The sequence below is a fragment of the Beta vulgaris genome, chromosome 1 (assembly GCF_026745355.1).
Source record: "Beta vulgaris subsp. vulgaris cultivar EL10 chromosome 1, EL10.2, whole genome shotgun sequence".
Taxonomy (NCBI): Eukaryota; Viridiplantae; Streptophyta; class Magnoliopsida; order Caryophyllales; family Amaranthaceae; genus Beta; species Beta vulgaris.
This window is the reverse complement of record NC_079202.1, coordinates 33,790,806-33,814,371: the sequence shown is the minus strand read 5'-3', so window position 1 is coordinate 33,814,371 and position 23,566 is coordinate 33,790,806. Positions and strand designations below refer to the sequence as shown.

The 23,566-nt window shown below is 36.0% G+C and overlaps 3 protein-coding genes and 1 long non-coding RNA gene across 5 annotated transcripts; 2 read left to right on the top strand and 2 right to left on the bottom strand.

Annotated features, from left to right (window-relative positions):
- Window positions 1-11,977, top strand: LOC104885186 (probable N-acetyl-gamma-glutamyl-phosphate reductase, chloroplastic). Of its 2 annotated transcripts, none has more exons than XM_010669889.4 (15): window positions 1-217; window positions 555-649; window positions 762-911; window positions 1,145-1,252; window positions 1,351-1,437; window positions 1,624-1,674; window positions 1,788-1,859; window positions 7,483-7,602; window positions 8,567-8,627; window positions 8,710-8,790; window positions 9,146-9,225; window positions 9,302-9,391; window positions 9,504-9,632; window positions 10,576-10,684; window positions 11,629-11,977. In XM_010669889.4, exons 2-14 carry the CDS (start codon window positions 596-598, stop codon window positions 10,681-10,683), a joined length of 1,191 nt encoding a protein of 396 aa, XP_010668191.1. In that variant the 5' UTR covers window positions 1-217; window positions 555-595; the 3' UTR covers window position 10,684; window positions 11,629-11,977. The 2 variants fall into 2 exon arrangements, with proteins under 2 accessions (XP_010668191.1, XP_010668190.1); XM_010669888.3 differs by having other exon boundaries at window positions 2-217; window positions 11,623-11,977.
- Window positions 11,978-18,355: 6,378 nt separating this feature from the next.
- On the bottom strand, window positions 18,356-19,053 carry LOC130590657 (uncharacterized). Its single transcript, XM_057393165.1, has 2 exons — window positions 18,721-19,053; window positions 18,356-18,631 (listed from the first exon to the last, which is right to left on the bottom strand). Exons 1-2 carry the CDS (start codon window positions 19,040-19,042, stop codon window positions 18,615-18,617), a joined length of 339 nt encoding a protein of 112 aa, XP_057249148.1. The 5' UTR covers window positions 19,043-19,053; the 3' UTR covers window positions 18,356-18,614.
- Window positions 19,054-19,391: 338 nt separating this feature from the next.
- LOC130590656 (uncharacterized) lies at window positions 19,392-22,169 on the bottom strand. The gene is made up of 2 exons (XR_008968506.1): window positions 21,692-22,169; window positions 19,392-19,571 (listed from the first exon to the last, which is right to left on the bottom strand). It is a non-coding gene; the product is annotated as an uncharacterized LOC130590656 (long non-coding RNA).
- Window positions 22,170-23,093: 924 nt separating this feature from the next.
- Window positions 23,094-23,468, top strand: LOC104896347 (hypothetical protein). The gene has a single exon (XM_010683094.4). The coding sequence runs from the start codon at window positions 23,094-23,096 to the stop codon at window positions 23,466-23,468; it is 375 nt and encodes a 124-aa protein (XP_010681396.1).
- The last annotated feature ends 98 nt before the right edge of the window (window positions 23,469-23,566 follow it).

Below are 23,566 nucleotides of genomic sequence, written 5' to 3'. Positions count from 1 at the left end.
CCATAAAATTTTGATACCAACTGAGACTGAGACATCTAGAGAATAGATTATGGAAGTACTTACCTAGCTAAGTTGCTGGCCTGCACCACTCCTTTCTCTCTCATCTCATCTCATCTCATCTCATCTCTTTTCGGTTTAGTTTCTCAATAGTCAATACGCTAACAGTTACACCGATCACTAAAGCACCCCAACCCACAAGGCCCACCACTTTATTAAGGTCATTTTTCTGTTTTGAGCAATTCAATATGTTGATAATTTATCATAGAAATCATATTATTTGTTGATTCATGGTGATTGTTGGTGTTCCTTTTGGTTTATTGCTGTACATTGTACTACAGAAAGGCAATGTTGATGATTTATGGTGTTAATGAATAATGCTGATAGACTTACAAATAGGGATTGTTTTTAGTGCACACCAATTGTTCGATGAAATGCTTACACACAAACATACTCTTATCTTCCTATGACATCTCAACTCTTAACTTTGAACAACCTTTTTTTTTTTTTTTTCAAATATTGGCAAGCTCATTAATTGTTTTCTTTTGGGATTGCAGTTTCGGAGTTGTTGCATCTTCCTTATTGAACAAGGATAAAGATGAGTTCTGTGTTTTTCAGTTCATCTTATGTAACTCAGTCTTGCTTTCTAAAGGTTAGTTCTATATTGGGACTATTTTTTTTGGTGTGTGTTTATGTGTCTCTGTTTTATTGTCCCAACTTCCGATACTTGGTTGGTTATTGATAGCTTTTGAAAAGAATGACAGAGCAAAGCAAAGGGTGGAAATGTCAGGAGGTTTTATGTTCGTAGCTCGGTGGCTACAGCCCCAAAGAACTTACAATCTTCTGAGAAGAATAATTTGCAGAAAAGTGTTCGAATAGGTGTTCTTGGTGCTAGTGGTTACACTGGCTCAGAGGTACTGATTTCTCTTGCATTTTAATTAATGGAAAATTGTTACCCCATGTATTGTAAATTCGAGTACTGTATGTGAAAAGTTAATTAGAGTGTATTGTTTCTTTACATGAAGATTGGGAGGACCTCTTATATATAAGCTGATAGGGTTATAAGGTGCCAAATATACCTGTATTTTGATTGGTGTTGAGATAAAATAACTCTTTCATTAATATTTGCCACTGTTTCTTATCTTAGATTGTTCGTTTGCTTGCCAATCACCCATACTTTGGTATTACTTTGATGACTGCTGATAGAAAGGCTGGTCAATCAATTGCATCAGTATTTCCACATCTGGTCTCCCAAGTATGACAATATTGTACTTTTGCTTCTCTCTTGCAAGTTTGTTCTGCTTTAGTTTTTTATGAACCTGCAGGTAAAAATAGTGATATTCTTGTTTACAGGACTTGCCAAATTTGGTTGCTGTCAATGATGCAGACTTTTCAAATGTTGATGCTGTGTTCTGTTGCTTGCCTCATGGTACAACACAGGTGACTTTCACCCTTATACTACATAACAAACTTTGCATAATATCTGATCAACTGAAATCAGTCTCTGAAATTGTACTTCCTAATCATGCAACTAACACTGGGAACATAAGAAGTCTGTTTATTCATACTATTTCTTTGATGAAACTTTATAAACATATCTGTGTTCTGTTCATCTTTTTTGTGCAGGATATAATTAAAGCTCTTCCTGGCTCACTGAAAGTTGTTGATCTTTCTGCCGTATGTGTCCAATGCAGCCTATTGAGATTTGATTTTATGTAATTTCCATGATACAATTTTTTTTCTTAATGTGCGAGTGTAGACAGCTTTAAATAATGGGTATGGTTGCGCAGGACTTCCGACTCCGAGATACTTCCCAGTATGAGGAATGGTATGGTCAAGCCCATAGAGCACCAGAATTACAGGTATGCCAACAATTTTGTGTTTTTGGAAGAATTATTCATACCATATTCCATTTATGCAGTTTCTGTATGATAAAAATTATAATCAAGTTGTAAAGAAATTTTCTTAGTAAATCTTATGTACTATGAAGTCATGGAGACAAATAATAGCTACAGTATAATTCATCTGACATATCAGTGATTACATATCTGGTATATGAAACTATGAATGTTGATGTGTTTTGAAATGGTACCGCAAGTGCACGGTGTCTGCTAACAATAGATACTTAGCAAAGACGGGTTGATCCACAAGATAGGAGTTCTATGGATTAATGTTCAATTATCTAACTACTTTAAGAGAAAAATTTGGTGAATGATTAATAACTAGACTAGAATAAACTAGAACATAATGGATGGAAGTTTATCAAACATTTAAAAACCTAGGGCATTTGCTCGGTCCACCATGCTTATATCAATTCAATTAATACAATATAATTCAACAATACATGGATTGACCAAGTATTGAGGGTTGAGCAATTAGAGTCTTTTGTTAATCCTACTATCGGGTCTTAACACTCTTAGATCAACATATGCTAGTACGGTCGCTCAACATAATGAGGACTACCAATTGTAACAAGCCTTTTATGAGTACGATCTTTCAATTCTCACTCTTATTAACTAAACATAACCCATGATATCGCTCAATTACATGAATTAAACAATCATAATAAATCAATAAGAATTACTCTAGTCCAATCTAATCATTGAAGAACTTTAAATCACAATCAAAGAGTTATAAACATGCCTTCCCTCACTAAGTCCTAGAAAAAGACTACTCACTCATGGTATTGAAGAACACAATAAACATAATGAAAATATAAGAATATATCAAATTAAACTAACTAATAAATAATATTGAATGATTGAAAATCAAAACGAAATCAACGATCTTTATAATCTTCAAAACCAAGAGTTAATACAAAACTAGATAGAAAGCTAAGTGTTTTGACCTAATGAAACCCAAAATAAAAGATGACTAATCGAATTTCCTATAAAACTATATAAAGTCTTTGCAAAACCGGCTAACAAAATACGAAAGATAGGCATCTCTAGAAACTGCTTGGTCGAGCGATAGTAACATCCCTCCTACGAGCTCAGCTGGACTTCGCCCGGTCAACCGGGCTAGGCGACCCGGTCAGGCGCTCTAGCAGTTTTTGGAGTCTTTCTCGCGTTGTCAATCGGGAAAACATGTGCAATGATATTTGAAGAAAACTTCGCTCGCCCGGTCCGGCTAAACCGCCCGGTCGATTGGGCGACAACTTTTCCTTGGCTTCTTGTTTCGTTTCTTCATCTAAGCCCCCTTAACTTGCTCTCCGGATCGGCTATGAGTTATGTATGGTCATCGACTTAGTTTTAAAAGGCACAAGGCTCACCGAGGCGCAAGACCGAGGCGCAAGGCAAAAGCGCACGCATCTTGTAGGTGAGGCACACCTTTGGTGTAAAAAAAAACTTAGAAATAAAAAATAAAAGCATTGTAATATTTATAACAACATAAATTTTATATTAAAGACCCATAAAGGGATATAAGAAAACATAGTTCATCGCTAGAATACCGCACCAAGTCAAAGTACTAAATAGAAAGAAAAGTAAACAAAATTGTCAAGATTCTCCATCAACAAAGTTACAATTCAAGTGATTCCTAAAAAAAACTACAATTCAAATGATATTCTAAAAAACAAATTAATGTAGGAACAATATATAATATATTAATGGAAACATAAATGCCTAATAGAGTCCGTGTCTCTAAGAAAAGGGAACTTCTATTTTTAAAAGAAAAATTGCTTTAACTCAAATCATACAGTCACTGCTCTACTTATAAAGAAATAAAGTGAGAGAGAAGAAAGAAAGAGGAAGTATAAAAGAGAAGACAGGAAAGGCGAAATAAGTTATGTGAGAAAATAGATTGAAAGAGGAAAAGAAAAAAAAAAGGTAGAAGAGACGAGATAATGAAAGGAAAATCTCCTAAAGAAAAGATAAAGAAAGGAAAAAGAAGAAGAAGAGAACGACAAAAGAAGAGAAGAAGAGAACGACGGAAGAAGAAGAAGAGAAGAGAACGACAGAAAAGATGAACTTACCTTGGACCGCTGACCACCAGTGAGGAGACAGAGAGAATATGGCGACCACCGGCGGTAGACGACCACATGTATATATAGGGTTTCCAAAACGGAAAGGCAGAGGAAAGGTCGAGCAAGACCCATTCAAAACCCTTAACGGCTTAACACGTGGATTTTTTTTTCAAAAAAGAGGTGGTGCAGTGTATGCGCACCTCAGCCCCGAAGGCGAACGCCTTTTGTGCCATACGCCTCTTTAAAAGGCGCACAAAGCGCGCGTTTGTACACTTCTCGTTGCTCGCCTCGACTGGGTTGGTTGAGGCGTTATGCTCGTCGCCTGAGCTCGCCTTGCGCCTAGGCGCGCCTTGGGAACTCTTTTTAAAACTAAGGTCATTAGACTTTCTTTTTGTGGCCAGATTAAGGAACGAAATATATAGTGTGTACAATAAAGCATAGAGGAACAAAACCAAGTGCAACCATCAAATCACACACATATGAGATCAAAAGTGTAACATCCCGTCCAATACAAAGAAGAGTGGAGACTAAAGTAAGATAAATAGTGCAGATAGCGGCAGCGGAAATACCACTAAGACGGAGATGCTACTCTAAGGAGTGGAATATGAAATCATAAATAAGGAAAATCTTTCAAAAACAATATTCAACCTCCGAAATCATATATATAAAAAGGGAAATGAGGTCCCATACCCTCATTCCTACAAAGTCTCAAACAACATATGATTTCTAAAAGAAACCTCAAAAATAGAGAAAATCCAAACCAAAAGACAACTAAAATCCGTAGTTCAAAACATGTGACAAAACAAAAGGGATAGCTACTTAAGACCAACTAAGTAACTAGTTCTAAATCCTGCCTCAAAGTGCTCGTCCACTATGACTAGCACCACTTTCTTGCTCACATGGTTATAACGCACAACCCCGGTCCAAACCGTGACGATCCTAAACAGCATCACCATCTGCATAATAATTCAACAACTTGTACAATCAGTGGGGGAGTAACTAACAGTTCTCCCAGCTCAAATAGAAAGAGATAATGATGAACTTAATAGTAATTAGAAGCAACATCAAAGAACTCATTAACAAGTTATCATTCTCACCATGAGGTACAAATAATCATAAGTAACCAATAAGGAAAACCAATATCACACCAAGTCCCGGTCAACCATGCAACAAATGCGGTCAACAAGCTCAAACATAACAGACCATACCATCTGTGAGTAGACTCATTGGACCATGCCGCCCAAGGCCTAAGTTGCATATTCGAGGAACCATACCGCCCTTTTCGAATAGCTATAATCTACGGATCATACCACCCGTAAGTGAACCAATGGACCATACCGCCCAAGGCTAAGTCACCAAGTTCCTAGGACCATACCGCCCTTAGGATAATCAAACTCAAGTTCCTAGGACCATGCTGCCCTTAGGATCATCAAACCCAAATTTCCTAGTTTCATACCGTTCTTAGCATCATCAAACACATATTTCTAGAACCATCCTGTTCCTAGGGTCAATCCAACTCTTCAACACGGGGTATACACGACAAGGTATACACACAATCCAACTAAACCAACTTTCATAGGTGTACACAACATGGTACACAAGTAAATCAAATTCGGCTAACCAACAGGGATAAATCGTGAGGATACATAACCAAACACAAGCATTCAACCCACTTCAAGGCAAACAACCATAAGCTACCCGACAAAATTGGGCACATACCCTTAATATAATAACTCAAACCAACCAAAGCTTACTCAAACACACTTAGCATACATGCCTAAGACCAACCAAGAACAAATATTCATGCTGTAGGCCAAAAAGAGAATTAAATCAAGATTACACAAACCAGGGGTTAGGCCCTCGTCGCGGGTCGCGACACCCTGCCGTATGCTCGTGGCTTGCGAGCTGCGCTCGTACGACAACCAAAAATCCAACGCCTCCCTCGTTCGACTTCACACATCCAAACACATCCAAAATTCACACCAATCACCATACTAAACACCTTAATCAAGGGCTATACATCAACAACCACATTCAACTACTCAAAGTCCAAAAATAACAAAGGTGAACCAAAATCAATCCAACCACAACAACAAGAGGACAAACTAATCAATGTGACAACCAAGATGACCATAGTAACAATTCAAGACGTGGAAACAACACTAACAATCATGAAACTACATGTAACTTCAATCATACAATTCTCTAAGTTCCACCTAGCATGATACTACGTTTTCTAACGCGATTCTAATAACCTAAGTTCACAATCTATTTTCTATCGAACTAGAATAACACTAGTTACCTTTTTCTTGAAGAGAAATGTAGTAGAACGCATCGAAAGTACTCTAATTGCCTTGTGAAAAATCACCACCTTCGTCTCCTACGAATACAATATGCAACGAACCCAACGCGTGCTTGAAAACCGGTGCAAAATAGCTTGAAAACAAGTAACAAGGACTGATTTTTGTGTGAGAAATGTAAGGAAGAACAAGAACTTTTCTTCTCCCCTTTTTCTTTAAAGTAGGCGTGTGAAATGAAGGAGGAAGGAGGAGTTTTTCTGATTTTGTTGTCAGAAAAAATGAAGGTGAAAAGATGGTGATTAAAAGGTGTATTAAGAGAGGTAAGTGAAGAGATGACTCTTGGTTATTACAAGAGCTTAATATGGCTGTCCAAAAACCGTCCATATACCAAGAATAAAATCAGAAATTTGGACCCTCTAATATACATAATACAATGACCGAAAATACTAGTACAATGTATATTTCAGGCACAAGTAAAACGCCCAAAATAATATGTATAAGTAAATATTTTTATAATCGGAAATTATAATAATTAACGTAATACAAATACGTACTTACCATACTATCACATTTTACATTTTGCACAAACACGAGCACTACATTGCCCTTTTAATATAATTAACGCAGATACGAGCATTGTACACCTACTAAGCAATGCCGCACATAAAAACACACTATAGAAGCATTGAAACATTATCAAACAGAAATGTAGGTGTAAAAATATATATGTTTATACTTATTGGAAAACATATTAGTAAAATATAATTTTACACTCAAATAATAACAATTAACGCGCGAAGATTTTAGAGAAATTTTGGGGTGTTACAAAAAGTGCTCAAAACATTACTTAATGCTAAAGGAATTGGGGATAAAAACTCTATAAAATAGACACATCAAATGCCCTTTCTGCATGGAACAATTCTTAATAGGTTACTAGTGACAAAATTCCATTAGTTATGCACTATGTCATGAACTACTTATTGTTCTCATTTGCATGGTGTCTTTATGATCCCTACACTTTTAATATTCTTAAATCATTGTAGATCTATCTTGAGAACCTAAAATAGATATTCATTACTATTTCCTAATAACTACTATTAATTTTAATATTGCTTCATTCCTTTGCAATGTTATGAATTCCTTGTTTGACCATTTGTTTCCATTATCCATGCATATTTCGACTTCTCTCTCTTTTAAAACTTGTTTTGTTCTTGCCCCTAGAAAGAAGCTGTATATGGTTTGACAGAAATATTAAGGCAAGAAATTCAGAATGCTCGGCTTGTTGCTAACCCTGGTTGTTACCCGACATCAATTCAGATCCCTCTTATTCCCTTGTTGAAGGTTTGATTTTTACCTTCTTGTTAAGTTGTCTCGTGAATGTTTTGTAGATTGTAAATGAGATTAAAGTGACAAGAAACATGGATTTGTATGACACTACTTTTTGCCTTTTTACAGTTTAGCTTTGGGCTATTAAATCATACTCTCTCCTTTTCATTTTAATCTACACACTTGCACTTTTCACGCATGCCAATGCAAAACTTTGAGAACATATATTTTTAATTTTGTATTTGTAAAAATTATAAAAAGTACATATTAATAAAATACATGTTATGATGAATTTAACAAGATCTCACATGACTATATTTTCTTCCACGTATAAATCACAAATGATGGTCAAAGTGAAATTTGCGAATAGTGTAAAATATCAAAGTGTAAAAATTAAAATGAAACGGAGGGAGTATATGTCAAGCATAGTCTCAACTATTTACATGCATCTGTGACGCAGCATGTCTTCATATAACGGGGCATATGGTTCATAATTTAGAGTTCAATTCAGAAGAATATCGCAGCCATCATGTGATTACTTAAATGCTTCAATCAGGTTATGTGCGTCATTCATGCTAAAATCAGGGATTTTCCTGACACCTTATCTAGTGTAGATTATATGGCAGTTTGTGCTGGAATACTCCCCCATCCCTCCCCTCTTTCTTGGGTTTATAATTTTTCCCTTTTGGGGGGCGCGGGGATAATGAAGTTAAGTGGAGAAGAAGTAATTGTTATCACAAGATGTTCATACCCTCTAAACTAGGTGAGGTATTGGGTGAGGTTTTGGTGGATGAAGAATGGTTGTTGGAACTTTCACTTAGTCTATTCCATAGAGTCTCCTCAGCAAGAGCAAGGAGGTCTATCTCTCTGAAACTAGAGTAATAAGCCTACTATTCTTATTGAACCTTGTGGAGGTGGAATAGGTGTCCTCTACGGCTCGTATTTATTTTTTTTACTTATATCCCTCTTTGTCTTGCAGGCTAATCTTATAGACTACAGCAACATTATCATTGACTCAAAATCTGGTGTGAGTGGGGCAGGTTAGTGCAATGCTTAGAAATCAGCTTTACTACTTTAACAAAAATTCTGTCTTTATTGCTGTATGAGTGGTTCATGTCATAGGACGTGGAGCAAAGGAGGCTAATTTATATACCGAAGTAGCTGAAGGAATTCATGCATATGGTGTTACAAGACATCGTCATGGTTAGTATTTTTTATCATCAAAACTTTCTAGGTTTATTCTTAGAACTGAGAAATTCTGAAATTTTTGTTGGAGTCATGACTCATTTATACATCCTTCTTTCAAAGAGTTAGGTCAGCCTTTACTATTTAGGTTTCTAGAAGATGGGTCATTATTTGCCGTTGTTATGCATCTTATTATTGGTTTCTTTAGTAGATCTTTCTGTGTATGTGATCTTTTATGCCGTTTTCTTGTTCCTACCTGAGTTTTCACAGGAATGAGGATGTCAGAAAGCAGTTTCTTTTCCTTTTCAATTTTTATTAATAATAAAAGTAGATAGTCTTATTAGGCCTTTAACCTCTGTGCTCTAATTTTCAGTTCCCGAAATAGAACAAGGGCTTTCAGATGTTGCAAGGTCAAAAATAACAGTCAGCTTCACTCCACACTTGATGCCAATGGTAGTGGTAGCTTTGGTGTGCTGTGCTTTTTTATCGAACTTTCTTGTTTGGAAATGTGATATTTGCTTGCCTGCAGAGCCGAGGTATGCAATCAACCATATATGTTCAGATGGCTTCAGGAGTGAAAATTGATGATCTGTATGAACAATTAAAAATGTTCTCTGAGGTACACCTAGACATCAATCTGATATAATCTAAATGCCTGTGTTCAGGTTTTTCAGAAACCGGGCTGATTCTGAATTTCTTTCTGCTTGATGTTAAATTATCTTCACTTGCAGAAGGAAGAATTTGTCATTTTGCTAGAGAAAGGGGTTGTTCCACACACTCGAAATGTTCGTGGATCAAATTACTGTTATATGAACGTCTTTCCTGATCGAATTCCAGGGAGAGCTATTATTATATCAGTTGTATGTTCACATACACTCAAATTGTCTTGGTTTCTTCCTTCAAAATGGATGTCTTTTCTGTTGGAGTTTATAAAGATTTTGCTTCAAAAGAATGTGAAGAGTCTCTTGGAGTCTCTTGTCCCACATTGAAAGAATAATAGGGAGTGTAAAGGTTTATAACCATTACACTTCCTCTACCCTTTGAGTTGTGTAGCAAAGAGATTTTAGTGGGTATGTGGTGAGTGGAATTACCACACGCGCCCTGACCGGGCCAGGGCCATGGGACTTGGGCTTTACTTAACTAAAGTTTTGGGTCAACATTCTGTCAGATTTATGACCGTTTTAAGCCAGTATTAAGTTACCGTTTTTTCCCCTTAATTTCTCCCTTAATGTGCCGTTACTCCTAATTTCGTGCCATAACTGTTGCCATTTTCTTCCCACTAAGTGACCGTTTGTACCCACGTTTTCAGCCTCGATCTGGTTTTCTTCTCTCTATAAATACCGAGGTTTATTGTTGGATTAAACACACAAAAAATCCGAAACACTTTCTTCTTCTCCGCTTTCTTTCTCTTCCAAAATTCTGGGCAATATTCAAGAGCATTCTCAATCTGTTTTTCCATCAACACTGGAAACACAGAAATCGTGTATCCCTGGAGGTTGATTGCTATGAGTCCGTGTGTTGTTGCGGGGTAAATTCAACTTCAGGGCAGTGATTTCTTCACGCCACGGTTATCAGATAAGTCTAATTAATTTGTTAGCAGTCTTTGTTACTACATTTTCTCCCATTTACAAATATTTTATGAGAAACTTTACTTCTGCTCTTTTCATAGTGCCCAGTTTAAATTGTTATCTTATATTATGTCACAGGCGAGATTTTTATATTGGCATAATTACTTTTATCTTATTTGTGTGCTTTATAATTGCATCTCCTGAAGTAGCATTTGGGTTTTGTGATGTTCTGCAGATTGATAATCTCGTGAAGGGAGCATCTGGTCAAGCTGTACAAAATCTTAACTTAATGATGGGATGCCCAGAAAATACAGGGTTACTCTATCAGCCTCTCTTTCCTTAGGGTATTTACACCTGTTACCTATAATGTCTTAATTTTCAGTATTAAGCATGCATAGCCTACATGCAATGAACCAACTGGTTGAGCACTTGTGATAACAAGAAAACTGCCACTTCTCGTACATTTCTTGGTTAAAATATTTGCTTGTTCTAAGTGACCCTAACGGCCCGTTTGGTAGTTGGTCATAAATGGTGGTAATGGGAATGAATTTGTGTGTAAATTTGTGAAAAATATCATTGTCCATTCCCATGGTAATGCTAGTTTATCCTAAAGTATCCACTTTCCTTCTTGAATTTTCATTCCCATCCAATACCACCTTGTAGGTGGTAATGAGTGGTAATGAAAATTGCTTCCCTTTAGAGACAAAAACACAAGTTTATGGGTGAGATTGTTTGCTCATGGAGAAAAAATACCTCCCCATGGAGATTTTAAGGGTGCTTCCCTAATAAAATTACACTTAAAATTCATTCCCATTACCGCAATTAATTAACGACTACCAAACGAGCCGTAAATCCTAATGTCATTTGCTTTGTAGCTTTCAAACTCATCAATTTTTCTTTTAGTTGAGGTCTTTGAGATTAACTATTTGTTTGTTAGGCGGTAGTGAATATTGGTAATAGTAATAATTCTATTCACAATTTTTATAAAGGAAGTCTGCGTTTATTCTGTTTATGAATTTTCATTACTTGTCAATACCACTTCTAAAGTGAGTGGGTATTTCAGAAAATTTATGAAGAAAAAGAGGTATTCGGAGATGGACAAAAATTACTTTGGACATGGCACTTTATTCATAGAATTACCTGTAATGTCACGACCTTTACCATTATCACATACCAAACAAGTGGTTGGAAAGATAATAGTTGACCTGATTGTGATTCATGAGTCGTCATCTACTCTTATAGATGAAAACATCCCAACTTTTACAAATTTTTCCATTTGAAGTTGCAGGTTTTTAATGTCACTATGTTGTTGATTGGCGACTTTGCTGGTAATTTTGCTGTGGCGAGCGAGAGAAAAATCAGTGATGGTCATATTACCATATCACGAACTCCTGTTCTCCCCCTCCCCCCTCCCTAACCTGCCATCCGAAGAAGTTATCTTTTAAGTATTTCTATTGAGGGACGCTTGATATTGTTGGTGGAAGCTCAAGATGAGGTTGCTGTATGTTTTTACTCTTTTGGCTTTGCAGTTGTCCTGCGCCAAAAGGACTGTATAATACTGCATTGTAACTTTCAAAGGTAATTAGGACACATGATATTGTGAAATATGTCCAAGTAAATAAAAGGGTTTTTTTTCCCAATTATGACAAATTTGTAAGATAGCATTTCCACCAAAGTTGAGCGATGTGGTTCATGGTTGGATCTTTAGCAACTGCAATTAAACTTAGTGAAACATCATGATGTATGTGTGTAACTTGGAGAAATATAAAAGAATTAAGTACTCTGTGAGATAAGTTGCAAAGGAGTGATAAACCTATATCAGTTAGAGGGTAACTGTCTCTAACAAAGACCCCAGTGCAAAATATAAAAGTGGTAGGGTTTTGCTTTTAAAAAAACAAATAAAAGCCACTGAACTTGCTAGAACATCAGTACAACATTTTGGACGACGAAAACAGTAAAAGTAAAAGCAAAATAACGGTCAGAAAGTACAATTTGTACGGAAACAGGGGTTAGTGGACAGCTTGCCCACTAACAAGGTTATTATTGTCATTTCAACATTTTTACATACACAAACAGGGGTTGGTATAACAAAACATGGGTTTGAAACACATAAACATGGGTTGATTTAACAATGACCAGGGCTTCAAACATACAAACAGGGGTTCTTATCAAAACCGATTGTACTTTTTTAGAGAAAAGTTGAACGGAGCACACAAATCAATGTAATTTTTTGCTTTATGCCAGAGATCATATGTTTACTTTTTGATGAAAAGTACATTTCAACCTTATCTACATACACAAATAGGGGTTGGTTTAACAAAAATACGGGTTTCAAACACACAAACAAGGGTTGATACAACAATAACATGGGCTTCAAACACACAAACAAGGATTCGTATCAATAATCAATTATACTTTTTGGAAAAAAAGATAAATGGAACACGTAAATCAATGCAACTTTTTGCTTTATGTCAAAGATCACATGTTACTTTAAGCAAAAAGTAGTTTTTTTTTTTTTTTTTTTTGTTTTAACAAAAAGGTAACTTTTAAAAAAAAGTTGTATTAATGTTCTGGCAAGTTCAGTGGCTTTTATTTGTTTTTTTTAAAAGCAAAATCCTACCATTTTTATATTTTGCACTTGGGTCCTGGTTAGAGGGCAATTGCCCTCTAACTGATAGAGGTTTATCACTCCTCATAAGTTGCATAGGAGTATGTAAATGTAATGAAACCCCCCCCAATCGAAGATTTGCAGACCTCTATTGCATTACAATCGACAGATAAGTTCACAAGTTGCATTTTGCATAGGTAATTTCTAACTCAACTTTGAGCAAATAGCTTTTTACCTTGTAAGTTCTAACCTTGTGTGGTAATCCCCTTGGCTACTTTCCACTCAATCATTTTCTTCACGATTCACTTTTAAAGAACAAGAATTTACAAAATCGACATTATGACATGCAAAAACAACGTTACTCACACTTATGAATATAAATTAGGACTTTGTATTGTCATATACTCCTATATACTTGCAAAAAATTTACAAGTCAGCTAAGCTTGGTTCTTGATGCTTGACTACTAGTGAACAAGATAAACATATTAACTAACTAATTTTTACTTGTTATAAAGTTCTATTTGAATTTTACTTCTTACAAAGGTCACAAAATGTTATCAAAACATCTATAATAGGCATGATACTAATTACTCCGTCCATTTCTAAATGTTGAATCCACTCACTATGCACCAAATACCAATGAGAAGAGGGAGAAGGGATCATCCTTCATCCTTGTCTGGATACTCCTACATTTTAGAGAGAGACTAGGGTGTAATTCTTATCTATACTGTCCTATAAATTCGATCGAGAGAAGGAAAATATGGGGTAAGAAAGGGTAATCATAGCTGAACTAAAGTTAAAGTTGGTAGAACAAAAAGAAACATTTGAATGTGGAAGTGAATAAAACAAACAACGGCATGTATGTCGAAAGTGGGTAGGATAAAAATATAATAGAGGGGAGTATATTATAGATAAGTTTATGATAAAAAAAATTATATTTTTACTGTTATTAGATTAGTATATAAATGTTACTACCGTTTAACAAACTATTCAATATTAGAATCGTTTGAAGATGTAGGACCTAAGTCGAATCCAAAATTACTCTGATTGCAAACATTATTCCGAGTTTATTTGATATTCGACAGGTCATTACTCTCAAAAGTTTATTCTAAGTATGCTTACCCAAGCTTAGAAGGATATTTATTTATTACTCCCTCGATTTTCTTTTGTTGTTCCTAGCTATATTCCACATTGAGAAATTTCAATATGATGTTTTTATTTGGAATCTTTCAATAAGTTCTTCCTGTTTTGACCAGTTTCCTTTCACAAAAAGATTCCAAATAGGAATAACAAAAGAAAACAAAGGGACATAATTTATGAATTAAATTTTCAATTACTTTTATGTTGCAATAAATGTGTTCATATTATTTAGTAGTCATTTTTTACCTTTTAACCACTCAAACTTTTTGCCTGATTGGTTGTCTAACATAGAGTTGTAGGAATATATAAGTGCTATAAAGCGGAATTTCATGAATCAAATTCATAAGCACTTAAATCAGGATCACATGCATATACAATTAAGGATCACATACAAGTTTAGAAATAACCTTTGTAGCGTGATTTCCACAAAGCTTGAAGAACCCGGATTGAGAATCTCAGATGTGATTCCTCTACTTAGTCCACCAACCCAGATCAACACTCCACCAATGCTAGTTGGAAAGGAAGAAAACTTCTTTCTTGTTTGAGGAGTATTACGTGACTTTTGAAGAGAGAGAATAGGAGAGAGAAAATAATAAGAGAATAAAACTGACTGTTTTCTTTTCTGCCTAACCCAAATATATAAAAGTATTTAGGTCAGATTCTCTCCCCCTTTTCCTATCTCTTGGCCGGCCACCCTAGGGCCCTCTTGGGCTCTAGGTTTCTTTTGTTGATCCAAGTTTAATGTGTGACCTTGTAGGATCCGTTACATTGGGCTTTGGGTTTATTTATTTACTAATCCGAAGTTCTATAGCTTTCTCTAGCAAGACGTATAGACGACCCAATATAACGAACTTATTATCTCTATAATACGATCCAATATATATTAGTAATTGCATTTAAGTCGAGGACATAAATCCTTCAATCTCCCACTTGTCCGAGACGAGTGTGCAATGTTTTTATTCCTCAAGTCTCTTAATGTCTTAATTTGATAGTATGATCATATTTCTATATCATCCATACTTTCTTTCAAATTATTCCTTGAAATCCGAGTTCAAATTGTCCAACAAATGATCATCGAATGATCCATTTGAGCACGGCCATGCATTTTCAATTTTTCACTCTTCAAGGGGCCAAGACACCTATCCTATCTCATATAGGAGCTTTTCCAATCTTGTAGTAACCAATACTCCCACTCAACTTTTAGCACAACCTGAATGCTGCCTTTATAGTCCCCTTTTACGGCATGACGTTTGACAGTATCAAAGCTATACTAATCATTGGGCTAAGTAATGTTCTACTCATGTCTCAGGAATCTACTAATATAATTTCGAAGTTACAAAACTTCTAAGTAGGTCAAGTTCGACTATGTATCAACTATACATATCCATACGATTGATTAAACATCTCTATGTTTCCATAGCCCATGAAATAGCGCTATCAATCAATCTTATATGCTAATCCCTTTAATAAGTCATTTATGTCCAGTTTAATGACTTAGATTAGGAACTTTAATATTCTATGAATTCTGTTCACTTATGGTGTTTCATTCATCAAATCACATATTTGACAAAACCATAGAATTCAAGATATATTTTGGACATACCAAACCAAAATTAAATAAGACAAAATTTATTATCATAAACATAAATAGCAAAACCATGTCTTTACACTGCAATAAGTTTCTCTAAACCTAGTACAATCTAAAGCCACTCTAACATTTGCTTCAAGCCTATAGCCCTAGCGTGACACTCATGCTTGGGTTGAGGTAGCGGTTTAGTTAGCGGATCAGCCACGTTCTCATCCGTATGAACTTTGCTTTGAGCTCTTCCAGCTCACTACTACTCCATTTAGACAACAGAAATACCCTGACTGAGAGCGGTAATCATCTTTGTCGATTTGGAAGTTTGCATCAATATAACCTTCAACAACCAACTCACTTTGTCCCCCATATACTAAGAAAATAACTTTAGTCCTCCTTAAGTACTTAAGGATGCTCTTAGCTGCAGTCCAGTGTGCTTCTCCTGGATTTGCTTGGAACCTGCTACACATGCTCAAGGCATATGCAACATCAGGTCGAGTACTTATCATGGCATACATAATAGACCCTATAGCCGAAGCATAAGGAATGCTACTCATTCGCTTTAACTCATCAGGCTCAGTCGGGCACTGACTCTTGCTAAGCGATATGCCATGTGACATGGGAACGAAACCTCTCTTCGATTTTCCATGTTGAACCTTGTAAGAACCTTATCAATATAAGTTTCTTGACTCAGCCCAATCATCCTTCGAGACCTATCTCTATGGATTTTAATTCCCAGTATGTACTCAGCTTCTCCAAGGTCCTTCATAGAGAAACAACTTTTAACCATTCCTTGACTGACTCAAGCATTGGTATGTCGTTTCCCATGATTAGTATGTCATCTACATACAGAACCAAGAAGACTAAGCTGCTCCCACTAAACTTCTTGTAAACACAAGACTCTTCTTCGCTTTTGATGAAACCAAATCGTTTGATTGCCTCATCAAACCGAAGATTCCAGCTCCGAGATGCCTGCTTCAATCCATAAATGGATCTCTGAAGCTTGCAAACCCTTTTAGGATTTTCTGGATCTTCAAAACCTTCAGGTTGTGTCATGTACACATCCTCATTCAAGAACCCATTCAAGAATGCGGTTTTGACATCCATCTGCCAAATTTCGTAATCGAAAAATGCAGCAATCGCTAAAAGTATCCGAATTGATTTAAGCATTGCTACTGGAGAAAAGGTCTCATCATAGTCTATACCATGAACTTGTCTGAATCCTTTTGCAACCAGTCTTGCTTTGTAGACATAGACATTTCCATCTTTGTCTGTTTTCAATTTGAACACCCACTTGCATCCAATAGGGTTAACCCCAGCAGGCAAGTCAACTAGTGTCCAAACTTTATTCTCAGACATGGAGTCTAACTCGGATTTCATGGCCTCAAGCCATTTCTCAGAGTCTGGGCTCGTCAAAGCTTGTTTGTAGGTAGTAGGTTCTGAATTTTCCAAAATCATAATTTCAGAATTCTTCAGTCATTAGGAAATCAACCAACCTTTTGTTTGGAATCCTTGGTCTACTAGACCTACGCGGGGTCTGAGCATCAAGAGAAACGTTCTCTTCAACAGTTTGAAGATTTTCGCTTGATTCAACTTCGAATGGGACGGTAGGAGGTTCATGCGTTGAATACGTTATCTCCTCAACATGACTTTCGTCTTGTTGGGCCGTCTCTGACATGGTGTGAGCCACGTCCAGTTGTTGCTCATCTCGAATTTCTTCGAGTGTTATTTTACTCCCACTTGTCTTTCTAGAAACAAATTCCTTTTCAAGAAAGACACCATCACGAGCAACAAACACTTTGTTCTCTTGACGGTTATAGAAGTAATAACCCCTTGTCTCTTTTGGATACCCCACAAAGAGACATTTATCTGACTTGGGTGCGAGTTTGTCTGATAGTAACGCTTTACATAGACCTCGCATCCCCAGATTTTAAGAAAAGACAAGTTTGGAGGTTTTCCATTCCATAACTCATATGGAGTCTTTTCTACAGCCTTTGACGGGCTCCTATTTAGTGTGTGTGCAGCAGTTTCGAGAGCGTATCCCCAAAAAGAAATCGGTAGATCAGCAAGACTCATCATAGATCGAACCATATCTAGTAGTGTTCGATTCCTCCTTTCAGATACACCATTTAACTGTGGTGTTCCTGGTGGAGTTAATTGTGAAAGAATTCCACAATCCTTTAGATGATCATCAAACTCTTGGCTCAAATATTCACCACCACGATCGGATCGTAGTGCTTTTATTGTCTTACCAAGTTGATTCTGTACTTCATTTTGGAACTCTTTGAATTTTTCAAAAGATTCCGACTTATGTTTCATCAAGTAAATATAGCCATATCTACTCAAATCATCAGTGAAGGTGATGAAGTAATTAAACCCTCCCCTTGCCTTTGTGCTCATAGGACCAATACATCTGTATGTATGAGTCCTAAAAGATCGCTGGCCCTTTCACCTTTTCCAGTAAATGGTGATTTTGTCATCTTACCCATTAAGCATGATTCACATACATCAAATGATTCGAAATCAAATGATGGAATTATACCGTCCTTTTGTAACTTGTGAATGCGCTTTTGGTTTATATGACCCATTCGGCAATGCCAAATATAGGTTAGGTTAGAATCATTTGATTTCTTTTTCTTGCTATCTATGTTATAGACTTGTAATGATTTATCAAGCACATATAAACCATTTATCAAATTAGCTCTGGCATAGAACATATTATTGTAAGAAATGGAACAACATTTGTTCTTTATTTCAAAGCAAAAACCTTCAGAATCCAAAACTGAAACCGAAATTATGTTCTTAGTTATTGTAGGAACGAAATAACAATTATTTAATTCTAAAATAAGCCCAGATGGCAAGTGTAGACTATAGCTCCCGACGGCAAGTGGCAGCAACTCGTGCTCCATTTCCAACGCGTAGCTCTACCTCGCCTTTTGCCAACTTCCTACTTCTTTTTAGTCCCTGCACATCATTAACTATGTGAGAACCACAACCGGTATCAAATACCCATAAAGAAGTAGAAGTCAAATTGATTTCTATAACATATATACCTGAAGTAGAAGCCCCAGACTTCTTTATTTCCTCCAAGTATATCGGGCAGTTCCTCTTCCAGTGTCCAATCTTGTGACAGTGGAAGCACTTGCTTTCCGCAGCAACCTTGGGCTTGGCGGTTGGCTTAGGTTTTTCAGCGACAGTGGCAACTTGCTTGCCTTTGTCCTTCTTTCCTGCCCATTTCTTTTTGAAACCCTTTCCCTTTTGAACCAACAGAACCTCTTTCTTTGGTTCAACCTTAGGGATGTTCCTTTCAGCATTGACCAACAATCCATGCAGCTCTTGCAAAGTCTTTTCAGACTCATTCATATTGTAGGTCATTCTGAACTGATTAAAACTTCAGGAGTGAGTGGAGAATAATGTCAGTAGCCAACTCGAGCCTATAAGGAACCCAAGCTTTCCATGTTTTCGAAAAGACCCATCATTTCGAACACATGGGGGCCAACAGCTTGACCCGGCTTCAAGTGACATTCAAGGATCTCCCTGTTAGTCTCATACCGCTCAACTCGGGCCTGAGTTTTAAACATGGCCCGCAGCTCTTGCATGATCGTGTAGGCATCCTTGGTTTCGAACCTCTTTTGGAGGTTCGGCTCCATGGCTGCTACCATCAAACAAGTGATTGGTATAGACTTATCACTAGCCTGTTTTGCACGACGTTTTTCAGCGTCAGTTGATTCATCAGTTATTACAGGAAGCGGGGTATCTAAGACGTCCTCTCGACCCTCAAACCTCAGAACGAGTCTTAAGGTCCTTTCCCAATTAAGGAAATTTTCACCATTCAGTCTGTCCTTTTCCAGAAAAGGACGAATGTTGAAACCGGAGTTGTTGTTGTTGTTATTAGACATGATATCTACAGACAGAAAAATAAGGCAAAGTTCAATTTTATGTTTATAAAGCAACCTAAAACATGTAAAAGGTTTCTAGGTTGACCACCTATTCAAAATTAAAGTCCCCTATGAATAAGTGTTTTACAAGATCCTATCAACATGTAACACTAAGCAGACGGAGGCCTTATCTTAACGTTACATTATCAAGGTAAGTAAACTCTTTTACTAATTATAACACTTTATAACTCTTGTTTAGATGGATAAACATCGCATGTTTAACTATCTCTTGCTTCAAAATTCAAAACGCTTTTGATAATTTTGTTAAGGACAACCAAACTAAGTTGTAAAATTCGCAATTTTACCTTATATCCCAAAATTAATGATAACACCCTGCGGAGGCATGACCTATTACTATTAATTAAGGGTTTTATAAGTACTTTATGTTTGGAAAAGCAAACCTTAATATTTACGGGCCTAAGTTTATTATGTTGTTATGAATTAGTGAACTCTAGCGCATCAATAACCAACATACAATAAACTTATAAGCATTTTAAAGAATAATAAAATGCGAAAATAAAATGATCTAGTATGGCCCCTAATCCTAAGAACTAAGCATCAACGCTCCTTCTTGGACTCTTCATGGATCTCCATCCACTTTTCCATGGGCCTTCTCTTGATGGACTCTTCTTTGGATTACATAAGTATCAAAATAATTTAAATAATAACTAAATTAAATAAATTACAAAAATACTTAACGATACGCAGATCGTATTTAAAATTACAAGAATACATTACGATACGCAGATCGTATTTTCTATCTTAATTTGGGCCATACTAGTCATACATAGCAAATATATCATAATATAAAAGCCACATAATAATATCATATATTATACTTGCCAATCAATTAAAATATCAAATATTCTTAATTAAAGCAAGAAGATAAAATTTTAAGTAATATCTAATCACCTAAAGATTCTATCCCTTAAAACTAGCCTAATTAATTTTAATTAGATTAAAAAATCAGATTATGGATTGAAATTTATGACCAAGTCAACCTAATTGAAATTTACTTATCTTTCTCAAAATTCTGTTTTCAAAATTTAAAACTTCCAAAATAATAAAAAAAAAATAACTGCTGCTGCCTTGATATTAGGCACGTTTCTTTTCAAAAAAAATTTTTTTTTTTTTTATTATTTTGTTTTTTGAAATCGTGAAACTACATCACAGCCCAAGGCTGCCATTCACGCAGAAAACCGGCCGGACAAAACAAAACCCGGCGACCTCGCAGGCCACCTTGCCGGCGTGCTTGCCGGCCTTTTCTTTCGCGAGCCGACACCGGCGTTCATCCTGCGGCGGCGAGCAGCACATTGCTTAGCACTGCACGTCAAACGTGCATCGCGTGTGGCTGCTGCCACCACCTCCCTCGCTGACTCCGACTACTCGCCGGCAGTCAAGATTCACCCTTCCCGGCTTGTCGCCGGCAGACCACCGGAGCCGCCACCGTGGCTGCTCCTCTCTCCCCTTTATTATTATTTTTTTTTTCTTTTCTTTTCATGAAGGATATTAAAATACAACATTTTGTAAATTTAATTAGGTGATCTTGATTAAATTAAACATAACTCTTTATGCTTAATACAGAAAATTAAATTTAAAATCTCTATTTTAATTAATTTTCAGATTATTCATATAATTAATCACTAATTCATACAAAACACCTTTTATATGAATTCATCTTCATATATAAACTATTTTAAACATGAAAATTAGATTAATGACATGAATTTATTTTTGAAATTTAGAGATCTAAAATCAGAATTTTATAAATTTCGAAAATTAGGGTTTAGGAGGTTAAAATTTCGACTATTAAAAAAAATGAGAAAGAAAGTAATTAAAACTCTTTTTAACAAATTTCAATTAATTATTCAATCCATAATCTAATTCCTCCCCTTAATCAAATTAAAATTAATCATACAAAACTAAACTTTATGACCAAAATTCTATATGCAAGAGGCTAAAACTGATACCACTGTAGGAATATATAAGTACTATAAAGCGGAATTTCATGAATCAAATTCATAAGCATTTAAATCAGGATCACATGCATATACAATTAAGGATCACATACAAGTTTAGAAATAACCTTTGTAGCGTGATTTCCACAAAGCTTGAAGAACCCGGATTGAGAATCTCAGATGTGATTTCTCTACTTAGTCCACCAACCCAGATCAACACTCCACCAATGCTAGTTGGAAAGGAAGAAAACTTCTTTCTTGTTTGAGGAGTATTACGTGACTTTTGAAGAGAGAGAATAGGAGAGAGAAAATAATAAGAGAATAAACTGACTGTTTTCTTTTCTGCCTAACCCAAATATATAAAAGTATTTAGGTCAGATTTCTCTCCCCTTTTCCTATCTCTTGGCCGGCCACCCTAGGCCCTCTTGGGCTCTAGGTTTCTTTTGTTGATCCAAGTTTAATGTGTGACCTTGTAGGATCCGTTACATTGGGCTTCGGGTTTATTTATTTACTAATCCGAAGTTCTATAGCTTTCTCTAGCAAGACGTATAGACGACCCAATATAACGAACTTATTATCTCTATAATACGATCCAATATATATTAGTAATTGCATTTAAGTCGAGGACATAAATCCTTCAAGAGTAACTCAAAAAGAGTAATACATGTGTTCACACTAGTTTGCAGTTACTTTACTCTTTTACCCCTCAAACTTTTTGTATCATTGATTGCTTAACATTAAATAACTCAAAAGGGCAAAAATCTTTATTTTTAGATCTTTCCCGTTTTTTGAGTTACATTGGTTTTTTTCCGCAATTTCAAATAGGAACAACAAAAGAAACCGAAGGGAGTATACGTCAAAAGAAAGTTGTAAAATTATAAGTATATGTTACTAACATATACTCTCAAAAGAAATTTAGTATTCAACAAGTCATTTCGAGTATTCTGAATATGTTAGGTTTACATTGAGAGATTTTAACCCTTTTATTATGTACCCAAATACGATATCAACCTGATCGAACTTGTTACTCATAATTATGTAGTAAAAACAAAAAAAATGTCAACTCACATTAGTTTTTACAAATGCAATGCTATCTTATAGGCAGGTTCTATATTAAGAACCAAACCTAGTTTTTCTTCCCTTTAAAAAAAATATGCAATGCTATCTTGTGCGTTGGTCTGAAATTCTATTATTCTAATGTATAGCTCATCAACTAACGTGGTTATGGTGATTAGCAACAAATCCACCATATCAAATCCAAAGTTGACTTGAACCAAAACTATTCCTGGAGGCTGGAATGTACTTATTTCACATAACAACTCGAATTAAAAATTTGTTAACATTATCCAAACTTCTAATATTCCAACAACTTCACTACAACTAGATTTAAATTATTTTTATTTTAATAAATTCAACTGCAACGCCAGTTTGTGAATATGAAATTTTTTTATCATCTGGACTCTGGAGTATATAAATTAGGAACTCATACTTTGGACATAATAGTAGAACACCACAATCCTAGACTTAGCGATGGCTCGTCCACTCTTGACAGCATATTCTTCCATTAGTATTCCTCAAACTGCATTCGCGGCTCTAACACTAGTCTTTTGTGCCTTTACGCTTTTCCTGTGTGCCTCTCACTCCAGAAGGTGGCGACGGTGGACTACTTGCTATAGAGGCCGAGGCAGAGATCCAGTCATACAGCAGCTTCAGAATGAAGGAATGATATTCACTTCAACAGAGGCAGGGGAAAACCAACAACTTTCAGGACCTGTTTGGCAGAAGAACATACTCATGGGAGGCAAATGCGAGTTACCTGATTTCTCTGGGGTCATAATCTATGACGCTGCTGGAAATGTCGTCCCACCAAACAAGCCTTCTAGACTTGCTCTTACTTGGAAGTAAAGTTCAGTGATCAACATACTGATATTGTAGTTAATACCATCCTGAAAGTTCTTCAGTATCTATTGACAATCTCTGTTTAATTTGATCATTAGTTACAT